Below are 13,748 nucleotides of genomic sequence, written 5' to 3'. Positions count from 1 at the left end.
CTGCCTCTTTATATTATATTATCGTTATTGCATCCTTTTCATGTGTCATTTGGTAATTTTTTTTAAGTTTTCCAGCTTGCTATAATTCTTGTTTTGGCTTTTTGTTTATTTTGTAGCGAAAATCAAGCAGCGAGGTCCGCATGAAGGTATTCTATGCTTGTGTTTAATGTGCGCTTTTTTGTTTATCAAAAGAACCCATGTAATCTCGGCTCGGACACCCTCTCTTTTCTCTGCATATGTCATCTGTATACATGACTGGCTGCTTTGCTGTGATATATCCTTAGTCGCGTAAACCCTCCGTAGTTTACGTTATTCGATGTATAAGTATAAAAAATTTATAAGTATAATCTTTCATCCCCACAATAACTTTTTGAGTAATATTTCTAGCTCTCTGTTTGTGTGTGTGAGAGAGAGAGATCTCGGAGCGCCTGCCGTGGATACCAGAATCAGTGCAGCAGTTGCTGTTGGTAGGGGTGGGGCTGGGAAACACTAGTGGGAGGCTGAAAGTATTTGTTTGATAACGAAAATGAACAAATGAGAGAAACGTAGCGGCGTCGCTGAATAGAGGAGAGTGGTTGAAGAAGAAGGGCGAGAGGAAATCTCTATGTTTAACTTTAAATACGAGATGGCTGCACTGTTTGAACGAAGGCTGTAAAGAACAAAGGTCTGTTGTATGAGTGGGTAAGAACGAACAATTTGTGTTCCTCCTCCTCTCCCTCCCCCTCCCCACCGCGGGATGGCATGCATTGTTGTCGGGTGTCCAGTGAGGACCTTTTCTCGTTTTGCGCAGCCTCCTACGCTGGGCTGTATCTGGTGGCAGTGCTCATGCTTTACACCAACCCCCGCCATCCGCCCTGTTCGTGTGTAGTTCTTCCGACACTGTCCAGCTATGCCCTGCTCCTGATCAGTACCCGCCTGCTGCAGGTCCCTTGCATCCAGTATTGTAGATATTGTGCACGTCTTTTATTTTGAAAAACAGCCAAAACGGTTCCCTCACCCACCCCGACCCACGCGCTTTACCATCGCTTCTGCTTATAGCTGCTTTCACTTGTATCTATATCCACTAACCCAATTTTTTTCTTTTGCTGTAAAGTTATTACATATATGACGCATGGCACTTCGTCTGAATACTTGCCTCAAAGAACTGGTCGTATGTTCTGTCAGACGAAGAACAGACAGTGCTGACTGGATAATATGATGCCAGAGCTTGTTGGGAGATGGGCTGCGGGCGGCTAGTTTGGCAGGCCTGGCAGAAATGTATGCGTGCACAGGATGGCAACGTGGGCAGCATTACGGCCTGCTAACATTGCCTCCTCTTGTGCAGGACTTGACAGAGAGGGGTGAGGCTGGGTGGCTGGGTGGGATGGGGTGGTGGTGACGGCAAGCGACAGCTTCGGCCTCGCTATCGACGCACCTCTGAGCTCACAGTCATTGCAAAGCTGATGGGGAGACGGGGTGGGGGATATTGAGAGGATGCCTGTACACGAACAAAGCCTTTCGGTGTTAGATTAGAGTCGTAAGTCATTGAACTTGCTTTCTTTTTATGACAGAAAAAGGAGGCGAGAACGGCAACAAACTACAGGAGGCTGGATTAAAAGGCTTCCAGACATGCATGCTTGGATAGGCGCTTTATGCTGAAGGCAATTGATTTGTATGACTAGTGCGTGAGACCACCTTCTCCTTCCCTTGCATCGCGAGATGGATCGCCGCAACTGTGTGGCCACTGGTTTATAACAGCCAGCGACTAGAGACGTCAGGGTGAATTATTCATGGCCTTGAAGTGCTACTCAACATGGGCTGTATTTATATACCTGCCACAAAGGGCCCTCGATTATTTATAGTTCACAGTTTTCTTCCTGGTTTTGGTCGCTTTTGTGTGCGTGCGTGCACGTGTGTACGTGCGTGTATGTTTTGGAAGTCGGTGCGCATTTTCTTTTCTCTCTAATTTAGAGGAAGGCTCCTCGTTGGAGATTGATGTCTCTGGCCTGCTATTTTCATTGCACAAGAGGAAGGCCATCTTTCGACATTTTTGGTTAATAAAACGCGGACAGTCTGTCTTTTCGTGCACAGCCCCGCGCAGTCCAACCCTTTGCGGCATGAATATTTGCACGACATCTGCCGGCGCCCTTTTCTGCATTCCCGACCGAACCCACCCACCAGTCCACCGCCACTACAACTTGCAGGCGAAGGCTGGACCCGAGTCCTGGGCGCTTGTGTCTCCTTGATTGCGTGTGTCTCCTTGACTGTTAGTATGTCTTGCTCTTGATTGTCTCCTAGTGACGTCACCAGCAGGCTTTGTATGATCGGCCTGCCGTCCGTCCTCAGGACTGAAGCTGCTGCATTCACCGTCAGATGACAGTTTAAGAAAAAGCTGACATTGGCATCGTGGAAAGATTGCCGTGTATCATTCCCCTTGGAAGCTTGAGCTGAGATAGTGCAAAGCATATATAATCTAGGTGTGTGTCAGTTCTGCTAAAAACTATGGCGACCTTCATGAACGTTTAGGTCACATTCTTCTGCCCATTCCCATCGCATTCTCTTCTGTCTTCCTTTCAATGCTGAGTTCAAAGAACTATGCTGTTAGTAAGCCAAACTTTTATGCAATCAGTTTATATATATAAATCCTGGGAAGACTTGGTGTGTATATGTTTTTTTATATTTCCTTTGTAGTCATTTGCTTATTGCTGCATATTTCCCATGTATCCTGATTATTTATCTATATAATCACCAGTTTGGTATTTTTCTGTGTATTTTCTATGTATCCATATATATCCAGATGCTTACTGGGTTTGTTTCTGATTCTGCTTGAAGTGAAGTTTTTGTCAGCACCTCCCGTGCCGCGCTATCCTTGCAAACATGTAATGAATTATTCATGATTGTTCCATTGATTTCCTTTGCTGCGAACGTTTGACGATATCTCACTGATTTACTGTTTTGCTAATTTAAAAAAAAAAATGCTCGTTGTATTTGACGCCTCCTAAAATAATGAATTTCTGATTTCGCAGATTATTTCCAAGACGTGATGGATCTCGCTGGCAAACATTCATGATTTCTGTATTATCCCTTGCAATATTTAGTAGTTAAGGTTTATTTATTCATTTAGTCACATTGTTATGGCGCCTTTTTCCAATCATTTTTTGTTTTGTTTTAAGTTTATTTTACAATTATGTTTAGTACGTAAGGGCAAGAAATAGTAAACAGCTGTGTAACCCATGTAATCAGCATGAAAAATGAATCTTGTCTATCATATACTCGTTGTGATAATCGTAAGGGTAGACTGGCTAGCTGAAGTAAACAAGGAGGCTGACATTGTAAGTGATGTACTGACAGCGAGAACAAGCAGCGGCAGTATGCATCAATAAATGGCGCGTGAGTGGAGGAGGTCAGGCGGCGGCGAGGTCTGGAGGAGGGTTGGTAGACTGTCTGAGATGTGTGTAAACTACTGCGCGTGCTGGCAAGGCGCCTGGCTTGTCTACATGATAATCCCGTACCAGCAATTTTTTGTGGGTTTTTTGTTTTTAATGTATTTGCGGTGACGCCGGGGGAATATGAGGCTGAAGTAAGCTGCACTGACAGGGAATCTCTCAACTGTTGTATCAGATACTTCACCAAAGCGTGTAACAACTGTCTTGCAAGAGGCATAACTCCATTCTGCGCCCAGTAAATATTGAAGCACTGAAGTTACGTATATACCGTCTGATAGTGAAGAGGCTAGGCCAAACAACCGGAAGATTAGTTTCTTTTCAACTTCTTCCCCCCCACCCCACTGTAGAGCATTACGTTGATACCCAGCAGAATACTGGTCTTCTGTGAAGCAGATGGTCCCCCACCCCTCCTTTTCTATTGTGAAACGCACGCGTCTGGATGCCTTTAGCGAGCTGTTGTACACGAGGATTTGCGCATTTTTGCACGTGCACATGATGGCGCAACATTTTCCCCACTAAACCAACACCCACCCCAACAGGCTTCTGCAGTATTACACCATTTGGTGCAGCTGCTACATCGACTGCTGCATCGTGTTCACATGGGTTTCCTGCATTGCCAAGATGGTGTTCATTAGGTCTAGTTTTGCTTGGTAGAAGAAAATATGAAGCTCCAAATGGAGTTGAGAGAGCTCTCTCACACTGCAGCTTGAAGGATTTAGTCATCTTTCCCACCCCACCCCCATCCTGTCGTTAGAAGTTCTCTCCACAGACAGGTTTCGCGTGTGCCTGCTCCTCTCGTGCTGCGTTTGGACAGGGCTTCAGGAACACCCGTGGGTGTTTTGTGTGTTTTCCATTTCTTTCGCAAACTCTGCACTGCACGAAGAACAGCATCAACTGAGCACATCAAAAGAACCCGAGGTTGCGAAAACAGCTTCGTAGATCATAGTTCACAGTGAAAGCACGCATCTTCCGGACATTATTCGCCAAGGGCCGCCATTTTGTTGCATTAGGGTCCACGCAATCGCTTGCCATAGCCAGTCTTCTCGTGTTACTGTGCTCTCTCATCCTTCCTCCCGAAGCACATTCGCCAGCTAGTCGGCGAGATCTTATAAGCTGGTGAATTTGTTATTTAAAAACATCCTTAGTTCTGCACCGTCAGCTGTTGTACTTCGTCTTCTCTGCGCTCTTGCTTGCTCCCTTTCCCCGACTTGCATTGGACCAAAGGTAGGATCCCTGATAAAACCGAGCCACCCTTTCTCATCCAACAAAAAAGAAGACAAAACAAGATCTGTTTCAGTTCTCTTGCAGTTATAATAGTTACATTAAAATAATAGCGGTAAGCACTCGGCGGCCCGGGTGCGGGTGCCTACATGTCCCCCACCCCACCCCTGATGGTGCACACGGACCGTTTGATTTCCTGAGTGTCTGCACGAGCCGGTCTTGGTGGTCTGCCCAGCGCCCATCTTGATCGTTATTCCAGTCCGCGCGCGACCGCCGTGCCGTGCAGATTGGGGGAAATGAAGGGGTCCCAAGATGACAGCAAGATAAGACTGGCTGTTGGCGCTTGGCTTGCCATTGGCTGCCATCCCGGTGCTGGGGGACTGCAAAGTGACCAGCGGACGTGCTGGTGAGATGTTTCGGACAGGTGGAACTGTTTGCATAATCTGCGGTCACGGTTGGCGACGGCAGCGCCATGCTAGGGGCGAAGTTCACACATTCTGCTGGAATTGTTAGTTCAGAAAAGCCTGACAGCACCGACAGCACCTGACAGTGCTAACATTTTCTAATTGCATTCGTTCACGCGCACATGCATGCAACCAGTATGCAAAATTATATCTTTGGCTTTCTTTTTTCTCCTCGACCTCTTTCATTCATATTTTAAAAAATTCACTTCGATAATGAAGACCATCTGATATGCTCGTAGTGACAGGGTTAGGCTTGTAGCCCTAGTCCAGAGAGTAGTGGAATATATACAAAAGGGAGCATGGCGACCCACAGCAGAGCCAGAGCAACAGCACGTTGAAAAGAAAAGACCCCACTTTCCTCCTCCCGTCTTGTGGATCCATACTCGTAAAATGCAGCCATGGAGTGGTTCAGAGTGCAGTGGAGAAATACATAGTGAAGGAAACCCGAAAACAACAAAGGAGATACCAGGGACCGTAGTTATTTCCCTGGGAAGCACTACGAGGTCGTGTCGTTGGAAACAGGCGGGGAGAAAGACCGATGATCTAGAGGTGTCGCCAGCCTGTGTACGCTCACCAGCTATTAAGACAGAGGACCTGCTAGGGCTGGAGGTCATGTGAAGAGATAAGACAACCCCTGAGGTGTGGATAATTCCAGTTCATAATTGGAGTCTGAGGAAGTTCTTGGTGACGCGCGCCACTGCCTACAGTGCCTTGAAAGAATATTTTCAAATGATGGCCTGTTATAACACGTTTTCCTCCAAAGTTCCTTTTTAGATTATGGAAACATTAAAAACTTCTTCCCATTATTCCCTCCGAGCTGGTCCGGGACGTTCAAGATGAAGAGTTGAAGCAAAAACGAAACTCGACAGCAGACTGTGAATCGGGTCAAACCACATTCCGGCGTTAGGATGCCTCCTTTTTGTGGTGTTTTTTTTTTTTTTTTTGTTTGTTTGTTTGTTTTTTTGATGACACCAAGGCTTCATGTGGTACTTTTCAAGAAACAAGCTGACGACGAATAGCGACACCCGCGGAGTCTAAGCGTTGAAAGGATACACACATGAATATGCAGTTTTAAAAAATAAGGGACTTAACTCTGTGTATATGAGAGACTCTCGGTACCAGACGTCCCCTATTTCTTTCCAGGAAAAAAACCCACCAACCTATAATTTGAATTTTCCAACTGACCATAAAAATGCCAGCTTAAATTATTAGATTTCATAACCAACCCACCACCACCACCACCACCGCCACCACCGGCAGAGGCAACTATAAAGTCCCATAACCCTCTTTTTCCTCCCGTGCCACACGCTGTCATCAGCTTTTCCTCCTCTCCCGTTTGATCATGTAAGTCATCGATCACTATCAGCCGTTCCTGTACATGCTACTTCTAGACCGAGCGATAGGACGAAAGGTCGAACCCGCCATATGCCAGTTCCCTTTAAAAAAAAAAAAAAAATCTTGCTGACTCTGGGGCGGGTCGCGGCAGGCGCGAGCTTAATTTACATCGCTGCTTTCGTCTGTGCGGTGGAAGCTTATCGACGAAGAGGGTCACGTGGTCTAGGTTGATGTGCCGTTCGGTGTATGGTGGCCTGTTGCAATGTCCTGAAAACTGCCATCTGTCACATCGATCAGGGATGGCTGAAGATATGCATCTTGCACACTCAAAACTCAATTTTAGCATGGAGCATTAATTTTTAGGTGTGGGCTAGGGACACTAAATCACAATTACTTGTGTTCGTGCGCGCTCTCGTATGTATGGAGGTGAAGTCTAAAACAGCGTAATTGTAGTGTAGAGCTTTAGCAAAGCAACCTACTTTTATAGTGTTTAGTTGATGGCTGGGTGGAAGTTGAAGGGGTAGAGATTATTTTCGTGGACGATGGTGAACGAACGTGGAGGTGGAGTAGGTGAAGATCGCAGGCCGCCACTCAGACTGCACGCCACAGCTTTGCAGGGCAGTGTCGTGTCCAAGCGCCAGAGAAGGGCCTGGAAACCCCACCCACCCAGCATCCTGGCGTGTAGGATGCACAGACGGCGGTATAGTGTATATAAATAAATAAGTTACTTGCTGCCAGTCGCTCTTCCAACGCTATCCAACAAGCTAGTCAAAGCTGACGCCATGTCTGCTTACGTCATCACTGCCCCAGTTCTTGTTTTTCCAGCTTATTCTTTGAAGTACCATAGGAGAGCGTGGGATGCAGAAATGCAGTTTTAGAAAATATTGCTTTATGCGACTGTTCACAGACGGGAGAGCAATTCATTATGGATTTCGCGCACTGGGTGTCTGGTGCAGAGTTTGCGTGGAGCTAATGCCGTCTCGCTCATTCCGTCTGTTGGCAGTTTCCATAAATAAGACCATGAAGCGCTGCAGATAGAATATCCTTAGCGACTTGCTTCAGCATGCTTGTGGAATACGCAAGACTTTTCGATCTGCGTGGGAAATGTTGCGGTCTATTCAAACAATCGGATACGACCGAACTACGTTTCTGTCACGTACCCCATGAAAGCTGTTCTGCTAACAGTCGTGCACCTTCTGTGATTAGTCTAGACTCTTCTATGAATATGCATAAGCTGCTTATGCTAGCACCCTTGGGTTATTTTGTGTTCTGCTTAATGGCCGTAAGTAGGATGTGGGGTAGGAACCGTTAGGACTGGGAAACTTTGATGTGTGTTTAGCAATGTGCAGACACTTCGGTACGTTCTCGAGGTTCACAAGTTCACTGGCCTAACCCTAACCTTTGCTTGCTTTTACGCAGGTCTGCCCAGAAAAGGCATGAGCGCGGCCTCTGACGACAGCACCCAGAGCTCTGTGGACAAGAACCGCCTGGAAGCCTCTCCTGCGCTTCCCACCAACAGCAAGCTGATTCTGTCTGGAGGCGAGGGTTACGTCGACTTCAGGATGGGTAACGAGATCATACACTTGATAACGGACTATTTTACTGAGTGCTGGCCGTTTGTCATTTGGTGTAGTAGCGTCCTCCACCCTCCATCTTCCCCCTCAGTCGCTTCTCAGTGTCTGCATGTCCCATAAACCAGGGAAGCGCTAGTGTTAGGAAAGGAGTAGGGTTAGATTAGGCTTTCGTTTACTTTTGGAGTTTGGATTGGGAGAGCAAAGGAGGAGTTTCTTGTGGTACGCATGCAGAGTTAGGCTGAAAATACAGTCGACATGACAACACAGCCTTATTGCCTAGCAACATACGCATTAAGTGACATATTGTTGTTGCCCTCTCTCTGCAGGTGACGACGAAGAGCACACGGAACCGATGGAGGAGGTGAAGCCGGAGTCGCTGAGCAAGCTGGACCGCAGTCATCTTATCGTGTGGCAGGTCACTGCCCCACAGTGAGTGCCTCATCCTCCCATCTCCTCCCAACCCCCTTCTTCGCCGGCTGCCTGTCTCGCGCACCGAGGCTGTGGCGGCGAGGGGGGTCACGCGCCTTCCCCTGCAAGACGGCCCTTGGCGCCATCAAGAACAACTGCAAAAGGACAAAAATACATATGTATATTCTGTCGTCTTAACCAGGCAAAATATGTACAACTTTTCTTTTGTGTCTGTGATCCTCTCATTAGCGTTGTCGTGGATTGTACGTGCAGTGAGCTTGTAAATACCACCTCTCCCTAGACCGGCAAGCGTCTCGCGACACAATGCAAATGCACTGTAGATAGTCCCACCTCACAAGACAAGCTTTTTTGGAGGATCAGGAGCAATTCGCGGAAAATCATTTTTAGTTCAAGCGAAATCCATTGCCGATAAGTTTAAAAAGGGAGAGGAGGAAAGCGAAGCCTGGTATACTCCACCCTCTCAACCCCTCCCTCCCACCCACCCCCTTTTTTTTTAACCCGCTCTTGAATTGGTTGCCGTGACGCTTTCAGCGAGATGGGTGTGTAGCGGGCGACGATTTGCCGACCGGTACCAGCCCCTCGCTCTTTCCCTGTCTGTGATTTAGTTTCTGGGCATATACCGAAAATTTTTTACCAGTCACGTGACTTTTCGGAGCAGTCACGTGAAGCTTCTGGGCAGGCTCGCGATATTTCATTCTCCACGAATCTACCTATGGAAGACCGTTGAAAATCAGTGATGAGTCAGTCGTCAGTGCAGATGGTTTTATTGTCCCAATTTTTTAAAGCTTGGTTTGTTTCATTAGGGTTTTAGTTATGTATTTTATTATTATTTATTTTCAATGAGTTGCAGACTGGGGGAAATCTGTGGACGTCTGTCTCATGTGAAATCTCATTACTGCGTTTCGAGAACTTTTTTTTTTTAAACGCTTTTCGACACTAAGGTCCTTTTGATTTCATTCCTACAGACACTTAGAAAAACCCAGCTAGTCAGTAGTTTAGTGTTAGACAATACAGTAAGTGCTCCTGTCGTTCTTTTTGTTGTTTTTATTTCCTTCAGTTTGCTCTCAGTCTTGTGTCGGAATGAAATGCAGACAGCGCCTTTCATCCTAATTCGAAAGCGGCCACCGCACTTAGTGTGTCATTATTTATGTCTTATTTATTACGAGGAAAGTTTTGACCTTTCGCAACACATCGTTTCACGCGGTAATGCTCGTTAATCTCATCCCCAGCATTTTTTCTTTTTGTTCGTGTGTGTGTGTGGTTTTTTGTTGTTTTAATCTTGTTTTGGGGCTATTTTATTGAAGTGTTTTTTAAAAAAGAAAGGAAATAAGGGAGATCTGAAGACGACCTTGGAGGCTGATGTGAGTTGATGAAGAATTGTTGATGTGCGGCTGATGTTGATTTTTTTGTGTCAGTCCGATCTCTTGCTGGACAAATGTGACGCGCCCATCAGCAAAGCTCTGCTGGTAAAAGAAAACCCCATCACACGATAAACAATGCGGCTTGCGACTAAGTGTATCACTGCTATGTGATACCCAGTCTGAACTCCATCATGCAAGTACAGATCATAATTTTGTCCATGTGACATTAAGAAGGAACTGGGAGAGTGTGTGGAGGTGGTATTTTGACTGGCCGCCGAGAGATAGGATTACAAACATTACACAGAAGTGCTTCTGTTTATTGTGAGCATAGTTCTAAAGTTTAAAATGGAAACAGCACAATGATAAAAGAGGATGGATGTCAAAATATGAAAACAATAACCTGATGTATTAAACTCGAAGATCCTACAAGCGCTTTTTTTCTTTTGTTATCTCTCTCTCTCTCTGTCTCCTTTTCTTCCTTTCATCAACTCCCTCTGTCCCCGTCTTAAATTCTCAAGGGTTATATTTTAATTGTTTTCCTTTGTATCAGTATTGTCAGTCAACATGTTTTCTAATGTTATTAAAAGATTTTTGTTTTTAATCCCAGGATTTGACCCACTTATTTGCTTATCGCTTTGATATAGCATAAGCGTTTTGTATTGAAGTAACCACTTAGTGTGAGGTAAAGTACGTCAGCCGTTTTATCAATTTTTATTCTACGAGAGCTTTTGAAATTTTTTTAAGTATGTTGCACGCACAAGAAGTTTTTTTTTTAATTCTGCTTTTAAACTACGTTTTACATGCACTTTTAGCGGAGTCACATTTTAGTGCAGTTTTAGAGAAAGGGTCAACAAAGCCGATTGTCTGTGCAGAGAGCCCGCCCTGTGTCGGGTCATCAAGTTCCCTAAGCGAGGAGGCTATTTTTAAGTGACATTTGCAGTCAGCGGAGGTACATTGAAGACCCGGAGGGACGGGCAAAGGTAGACCAGTGGTCAATCGATGGCCGGAAACGGATAGCAGCGTCCGAGACCGCAGGCGGCGAGGGAGAGGAGATGAACCCTGCCCTGTTACAATAAATAAATAAGGCTGAACTCTAGAAAATTGCGGTCACACAATTTCCTCACTCCCCAGCTAGGGAATACTTAGAGGGCTACCTTTACCGTTTACGAGGGCCAGACCAGATCTTGCCCTGTACTTTTGCCTCGAATTAATAGATGATGTCGTTGTATGTGCCTCCTAAAGACTGGATTAATAGAGCGTTCAGCTTAGTTCGCCAGCTAGGTGATTTCGTCATCTTGTGCCAGTTGACTGCGAGAGGGATGGAAGACCGCGTTCTGAGACCGTCCTTATCGACACATTCTACCTGGGGGTAGCGTCCACATCCCTCTTCACCCCGAACACGGGTTACAGAGAGAATTCTGAGCTGAAATCAAGATCGCTGAAAACAGTTGTAAAACCGGACCTCGCAACAGGGGATGTGATCTGACGGTTCATACCCTACCCTACCCTTCAGCCACTTCTCCCTGCACCTGCTTCACCCTTAAGATAGCGTTTTGTCTAATGCTTGTTTTATATACAAACAGCCCCAGATAAAATTCCATGGACTCTTTTTACTTGCATTTTATTGCGTGTAGCTAAGTCGATAGTTTTGCCTGGGTGGTTGCCGACGTCCACTTCCAGTGGACAAGTGTCACGTGCTGGTGCACAGTGGCCTGAAGGCTTAGAGCCTTTAGCAGTTGAATATGTCAATGTGGGATGAGGCCACTACTTATTTTTGAGGGCTGAGTGTTCATTTAGTTTCCAGTGCAATGAATGTTCATATATTTCACCCGGGTGATACGCGTGCATTTCTCTTTATTGTGTAACATGTATATCGTGTATTTGTGAGGCTGTGCATGGCGTAGCAGGCTAATATAAAAAAGACTTTAGCCCATAAAACTTTGTACTTGCACATATTTGGTAAACATTCTGCATATTGAGCTTTGTTGGATTTTTTTTGTATACAGATGTTTCCGAGCCTGCTGATTGGTCGTGTGCAGTAAGATATGATTTGCTGCCTATCTGTATACTCAGTGCAAAAAAGTATTCTCGATGTAAGAAATTTGAGGCACTCTGAAACTTCTGGTTTAGAAGTATTTTTTATGTAAACAGAGATAGAATCTCTGTAAGATGCATGCATTATGCAGATCGTTGCACAGGTATTGGAGGAGCTGAGCTAGAGATTAGATGTGTTAAAGGGCAACACGAGCGCTCAGCGATAATCGCTGGAAATAAGAGTAAAAAGGATCACAAAAACATATTCCGGTGAGTTTTTATGATAAACAGGCACTAAAAATAGTACATTAATTTTTTTTAATCCCCTGGATTTATCGAGAAAATAGGAAGTGACAATAGGGTAGTATTTTGAAAAATATGAATCTGCTTCTGAAATCGCTTCTTGAACACAACCTAAGCAATATTTCTTCATCTGACTAGAAGACATACAGAGATGTACTGGACTCACTGTTACAAATACTACTTATACGCAACTCCAGTGTCGGAGAGTAATTTTCTTCTGCTTTCCTAGTGGCAGGTGAGAATGTCAATGTTTTAAGACGTATCTTGATAATGAAGAGTAATTATGTGCTCATTTTGTGAAGTATTGTTTTAACATGAACAAACCAAACATAAAGAAAAAAATGTTCCACTCATGTTGCCCTTTAACACGACTAGTGGGCATGATGTTTGAAACTACGGGAGACAGATATGTACGGGTCGGGGAAGTAGAAAATGAGAATATCACAGTGTTGGAAAATCATGTTTGTTGGTCCGTGCAATTTTTTTAAAGCTGTAGGTGCGTTGCGTGCAGTATTGAGTGTGCTGGCACTGGCTGGCATGTATGAACGTTTAGAATGCGCAAGTGAAGAGAATCAGCTTCAGCTGTATGGTTTATATTCTTTTTATGCAAGATTTATTGTACATTTTCTGTTCTTTTGATGAATGTTGATTTTTTTTTATAAGCACAACTCAACTTTTGTAACTTTTATTGCGTTCGCATATGTAGTGTTTGTACCAATGTGCAACAGCCAAAGCATGTTTTCGTTTCTTTGTTGTTTTGTTTTTTTGTTTTTTTGTTTTTTTTTTATATTTTTAACATGCCTGTGTATGTATGTACATGTAATAGTTACTTTGCTACAGTTTGTATGCGCGTAAACGGTTTTTTAATGTCTCTGCTTGTAAAGATGTCTTGTAAAAAGTTAGAAACCTGTTTGGCCAGAAGCTAACGCTGTTGTAAGCTGCCTGTCACAGTACCTGCCATGTCTGCACACGTCACGCCAGGAACATTATGGCGCTGGTCTGCATAATGTGCACCTTAGGCCTACGTAAAGTCAGCAGTGATCATGTCGTTGTGTTAGCCCAGCTAGCCCACCCCAGTGTCTCTGTGTACCATACCAAAAAAACAGAAAAATAAATTAATTAAAAAAATTTCTGACCGGGTCTTTGTGCACATCATCCTTCAGGACACAATCTGCTGTGCAAAAGGATGTATCTTCATGGGATCATTCAAAGCAAATTCAGGTTCATTTGCATGGTGATAAAATAATAAATGAAATGACTTGTTTTTGTGCTTTGTGTGCGTGCATGCGTAGGCCTGAGTGTGCGGTGTCCATTGTGCAGGCATGCATACCAACGCACTGGAGGGCGGCAGTGGGCGTGACGCCAGTGGCCTGATCCACAAACTGTCGTCTTCAAATTAAAATTAATGCGCTTCCTTGTGATGTGCACTCAAGTGACTGGGCGTCACCGCAGGACGTGTTACATGATCCATAACGAGGACAACCGCAACCTTCCTCCACCTTGCACGACCATTTCCTGCCATCATGTCCAATGCCTAAACTGGTGATCGCGGTTTCTCACATCCATCCTCCCCATCCCCCACGTGCACATAAAAAAGGGCTC

General features: G+C 45.0%; 1 protein-coding gene across 21 annotated transcripts in view; it reads left to right on the top strand.

Moving 5' to 3' along the window:
- Nucleotides 1-13,404, top strand: part of LOC112560267 (C-Jun-amino-terminal kinase-interacting protein 4-like) — a 62,220-nt gene extending 48,816 nt beyond the window's left edge. For 19 of the 21 annotated variants that reach the window (XM_025231982.1, XM_025231980.1, XM_025231998.1 and 16 more), the window contains 3 exons: nucleotides 117-146; nucleotides 7,865-8,011; nucleotides 8,346-13,404. In XM_025231982.1, coding sequence (XP_025087767.1) covers nucleotides 117-146; nucleotides 7,865-8,011; nucleotides 8,346-8,452 — 284 coding nt within the window. In that variant the 3' untranslated portion in view covers nucleotides 8,453-13,404. The remainder of the gene's footprint in view (nucleotides 1-116; nucleotides 147-7,864; nucleotides 8,012-8,345) is intronic. The other 2 variants (XM_025231991.1, XM_025231984.1) reach the window with 1 other exon arrangement.
- The last annotated feature ends 344 nt before the right edge of the window (nucleotides 13,405-13,748 follow it).

Source organism: Pomacea canaliculata, linkage group LG3, assembly GCF_003073045.1.
Source record: "Pomacea canaliculata isolate SZHN2017 linkage group LG3, ASM307304v1, whole genome shotgun sequence".
NCBI classification, from domain to species: Eukaryota; Metazoa; Mollusca; class Gastropoda; order Architaenioglossa; family Ampullariidae; genus Pomacea; species Pomacea canaliculata.
This window is presented reverse-complemented; position numbering and strand designations above follow the sequence as displayed.